Raw genomic sequence first — 4,512 nt, 5'->3', positions numbered from 1 at the left:
GCAGTTTGCCACCTGGGGAGCTGCTCTGGGCTCTGCTCGCCGCAGTGAGCCCTAAGTTGTTCCAGATCCAAATGATGCTTCCAGAGGAACACTGAACTCTGGGGCTGTGCCTCAGAGTGCTCCTGAGGTACCTTAGGGGAGCTCTGAACTCTGGAGCTGTTGCTCCTTAGGTACCTGTAGAGGAGCTCAAACACCAGGCTCAGCTTAGCAGCCTGCATGGGAGAGGAGAGAAATTCAGGGCAGTGCAGCAGTGCTGCTGCATTCAGCTCCACAGAAAGAACCTCAGAATTAAGAGCAATGTGCTCAGCATCAGGAGTTGGTGCTGCACTCCAGCAGAGGCTCTTGGCCACTGCAGCAGCAGGTTTGTGCTCAGTGAAGAGGGAACTGAAGGTCTTGGCACAGCTGTTGGAGAGCCTGGTCCACAGAACCTGAGGGCTTCATCCCTCACAACTGCTAGAGAAGCTGAGCTGGGAGGGAAGGAGGAGCTGCTGCATCAAATGTGACTGCAGTGTGTGTGTGTGGAAGAGCAGCTCCTGTCCTGCCTCCCAGCAAGGCTGCCACAGTGCTCAGCAGAGAATGAACTCATCCTGCTGGGATCTGGGGAGCTCTGGCTCCAGCAGCAGCAGGGCAGCAGTGGAGGGGGCAAGGGGGAGCATGAGCAAGAACGGCTGCAGGAGGAGCAGAATGAAGCATGCTGGGGAAGGAGCAAAGCTGCCACTGCTTCCAACAGCAGATTTTGTCCACTGACCTCTCCTAGCACCCAGCTTCAGAGCCAGCCTGGCAGGCAGAGGCAGAGCTGCCTTCAGGCTTGGCTACAGAGGCCTCCACATGCCGAGACAGGCCAGACCCACAGGGTCTGCAGGGGCCCCTCTAGGACAGGCTACAGCCCAGCACCAGCAGCTCCAGGATCAGCAGCTCCAGCAGCTCCAGGATCAGCAGCTCCAGCTGCAGGGGTACAAAACAGTCACACAAGTTCTGCCTCGCTGCAGGGCAGGGCCCTCAGCACCCCCAGGGGCAACCCATCCCGAGCTGCCAGCAGCAGTCACTGCACTGGGTCAGAGAAAGAGCTTTATTGGAGCCAGGCCACAGCTCAATCCTTCTTTGCAGCTGCTTTCCTCATGGCTGCCAGGACATTGCTCAGCTCTTCCCTCTTCCTCTTGGCACGGATGTGAGTGCCAACCTGCAGAGAGAGCAGCACAAGGTGGGTGCCAACCTGCAGCAGAGCACCACACTTGCATCCCAGTACAGAACACAACTTGGCTGCTCCACTCCAAAGCAGAATGGTGGAGTCCTGACAACCACAGACTTGAGCCCATCTACCTCCAGGGGCCATCCTGGCACCACCTGCCCTCACCTCAGCAGCACCTGACTGGGTTCTGAGCACTAAGCCAAGCCCCAGTTCTGTCCTGGACCAGTCCCCAGCAGTGTGGGCAGCAGGGGCAAGGAGGGGATTCTGCTGAGACCCTCCCTCAGCACAGCACAGCCAGAGGAGGCCACAGCAGGGCTGGCAGGGCTCTGCTGTGAAGCCAGGCTGAGAGTTGGGCTTGAGCAGCCTGCAGGAGACTTCTCCAGACCCGGAGGCCTGGCCGTATTGATTTGAAGGGACTACAGGAGAGCTGGGGAGGGACTTTTGACAAAGGCAGGGAGTGACAGGATGAGAAGTCATGGCTTCAAACTGCAATAGTCATTAGGAACAAATTCTTCCCCGTGGAGGTGGTGAGGCACTGGAGCAGGCTACTGGCAGGAGCTGCAAAGGCTCAAAGCCTGGGGGTGTTCAAGGCCAGGCTGGATGAGGCCTTGAGCAACCCGGGCTAGTGAGAGGTGTCCCTGCCCGTGGCAGGGGCCTGGAGCTGGATGAGCTTTGAGGTCACTTCCAGCCCATCCTGTCATTTTTTACCCAGTTAGTTGGTTCAAGGTGGAAGCTGCTTTCAGCTCTCATGGCTGAACCCCATCCCAGACTGCTGGTTCATGGTTCCCAGTCTCCTCCAGCACTGGTCTGCTCTTCCCCACACCAGAATTGCAGCAGAGCAGGTCTGGACTCCATTAAGTCCATCTCCAGCTCTCCCACCCAGCCCACAGAGCATTGCCCTCCCCAGACACCTGCAAACCCAAGAGGAGGAACGAAAAGCAGAGTAGCAGGGAGGGGCAGGAGGCAGAAGGGCCATGCCCAGTAGGATGCCAGCCCCACCTACCCGTTTCTTGATGAACTTGAGTGCTCGTTTGTCCTTGGACACCTTCAGCAGCTCCATGGCACGGCGCTCGTAGGGCGCGAAGCCGCAGACCTCCCTGATCATGTCCCGCACGAACTTGGTGTGCTTGGTCAGGCGCTGTGGGGCAAGAGCAGGGCGTGGGCCACGGGGAGCCAAAGGGCTGCCTGGCCCCAGCCAGCCCGGGGCAAACTCCGGGCCCCAAACCCAGCCTTTGGCATGCTCCAAGGAGTGCCACCCCCGGCAGGGTTCTGCTCAGCCCCAGGCAGCAGCATTCTGCACAAGGCAGAGCCGCTCCGGGCCTGCTCTGCTGCACAGCTCAGCCACCAGAGAGCCTCAGCAAGGCAGGGAAGAAGCTGCAAGCTGCCCTAACCTCTCCTGCTACACATCCACTGCTCCTGGGTAACTGCCACTGTGTCACTGCTGGGCAGGGGACACCCACTGGGGTTACCAAGAGGCACAGGCACAGAGGCCCTCAGGGACTGCCCCAGCCTGCTCCTGTGTCACTGCTGCATCTGGTGGGGCAGGGCTCGTGCTCTGCATAGCAGCTGGCACTGGCTGGGGCAGGGCTCATGCTCTGCACAGCAGCTGGCACTGGCTGGGGCAGGGCTCATGCTCTGCACAGCAGCTGGCATTGGCTGGGGCTGTGCTGCAGGCAGTGCTGAGCACACAGAGCTCAGCCCAGGGCTGCTCTGCTCCCCAGGCCACAAGCAGGCTGCACAAGGAGCTGGGAGGGGACACAGCTGGGACAGCTGACCCCAGGTGATCAAAGGGACACCCCAGACCACATCATGCTCAGCAGACGGAGGGAGCAGGCAGTGGGGGACACTGCAGTGAAGTGGTTTCTGCCCCCCAAGCACAGGTAGGGGTGCTGCAGCCTGGCTCTGCTGGAGCTGGGAACGGGCAATGGGCATCAACTCCCGGGTTGGCTTCTCTTGTGTGTGGCTCCTGGAGACCTCTTCAAGTGTCCTCATCTCAACCCAGCACTTCCCTCACACGTCTGCTTCCCTGGAGTGAGCGAGTGGCTGTGGTGGGGTTGAGCTGCCAGCGGAGGTTAAACCACAGCCTGCTGCCAGCTGAGCTTCAGCAGCGGTGGAAGCGCATCTGCCCTGGGGCTGCTCCACTGCCAGCTCTCCTGCACCCAAGCCTTTCGTCCCACTCGCAGGATGTAATTCCGCACTCCAGGGGTACCTTCACCGCTCTCCCAGCCTCGCCAGCGCTGCGCTTTCTGCGGCTCCCTCATTGCAGCTCAGGGCCAGGCAGAGCTCCGCACACAGCACAGAGCGCAGCGACCAACCCGCCAAGCGCTCAGCTCCTCCCAGCAGCCTGCCGCACACCGGCACCGGGGCAGCTCCACCCCCGGTACGCCTGTGTCAGACGGCAAGGCAGCCACCTGCGGCAGCCCAGCAGCCTCCTGCATCCACCACGGCCACGCCACACCGGGTGCTGCCCGGCAGGAGCCGAGCTGCGTTTCCGCATCATGGTGGCACCGAGGAGCGCTAAGCTGCAGCAGCAGACCCGGCGGGCCCAGACCGGCACTATCCGGTTCCCCGCGTGCCCCAGGAGCTGTCCGGCAGGCCCCGGGGGGCAGCGGCCGCCGACAGAGCCTCCCCGGGGGCCCGGGCCCCACTCGCCTCATACTCACCCCGCGGCGGCGGCACTGCCTGGGCTTGGACACATTCTTCGTCACCTTGTAGCCCTTGTTGAGGCCCACGGCCATGGGGTAGCGGATCGCCATGTCTGCGGGAGAGAGCGCTCAGATCGGCCGCCGATGGACACGGATAGAGCCCAGGCCCCGGCCCGGCCCCGCAGTCACCTACCGCCGGCTGAGGGCTCCGCACCGGAAGGAGCGAGCGCGCGGAGCGCAGCGCCTCTAGGGGCCGCTCCCCGCAACCATAGAGAGCGGCGGGGTGGAGCTGGCGCCCCCTGCGGGCAGGCAGAGTCCTCGCCGGCCGCAGGCGGACCTGGGGCACCGGCCCGGGCAGCGGGGTCGGGGGGCACCGGCCCGGGCAGCGCTCGCCGCACCTCGAGTCGGAATCGGCTGGGATCGGTCAGGCCGAGGCCGGGAGTGGCGGCGGCAGGGCGGGCTCCAGGCTCCCCCCGGCGTGGGGCCCGGCGGCTGCCGGGCGCTGTTCTCAGCGTGGGCCCCTGCAGACAAAGGGCGGGCGGCGGGGGCCGGCGTCTCGCAGCTCCGTGGGCACCAGGCCCACGGGAACACGGACCCCGAACCTCCCCCGCGGCGGGGCTGGTGTCCGGGAGCCAGGGGTGAGGGGACCTGGCCCCATCTGCCTGCCCCGCAGCCCTT

General features: G+C 63.7%; 1 protein-coding gene across 1 annotated transcript; it reads right to left on the bottom strand.

Annotated features, from left to right (window-relative positions):
• Positions 1–1,055: 1,055 nt before the first annotated feature.
• On the bottom strand, positions 1,056–4,132 carry RPL36 (ribosomal protein L36). The gene is made up of 4 exons (XM_064175348.1): positions 4,028–4,132; positions 3,853–3,947; positions 2,193–2,327; positions 1,056–1,180 (listed from the first exon to the last, which is right to left on the bottom strand). Exons 2-4 carry the CDS (start codon positions 3,943–3,945, stop codon positions 1,091–1,093), a joined length of 318 nt encoding a protein of 105 aa, XP_064031418.1. The 5' UTR covers positions 3,946–3,947; positions 4,028–4,132; the 3' UTR covers positions 1,056–1,090.
• Between the last annotated feature and the right edge of the window lie 380 nt (positions 4,133–4,512).

The sequence above is a fragment of the Pogoniulus pusillus genome, chromosome 41, assembly GCF_015220805.1.
Source record: "Pogoniulus pusillus isolate bPogPus1 chromosome 41, bPogPus1.pri, whole genome shotgun sequence".
Lineage (NCBI taxonomy): Eukaryota > Metazoa > Chordata > Aves > Piciformes > Lybiidae > Pogoniulus > Pogoniulus pusillus.
Note: the sequence above shows the minus strand (reverse complement) of the source record. Positions and strands in the feature narration are given on the sequence as shown.

Coding starts and splice junctions, on each gene's coding strand:
- RPL36 (XM_064175348.1), bottom strand. CDS start 3,945: ATGGCGATCCGCTACCCCATGGCCGTGGGCCTCAACAAGGGCTACAAG. Junction 2,328..3,852: donor GGCAGTGCCGCCGCCGCGGG/GTGAGTATGAGG, acceptor CTTGCCCCACAG/CGCCTGACCAAGCACACCAA. Junction 1,181..2,192: donor TCAAGTTCATCAAGAAACGG/GTAGGTGGGGCT, acceptor CTCTCTCTGCAG/GTTGGCACTCACATCCGTGC.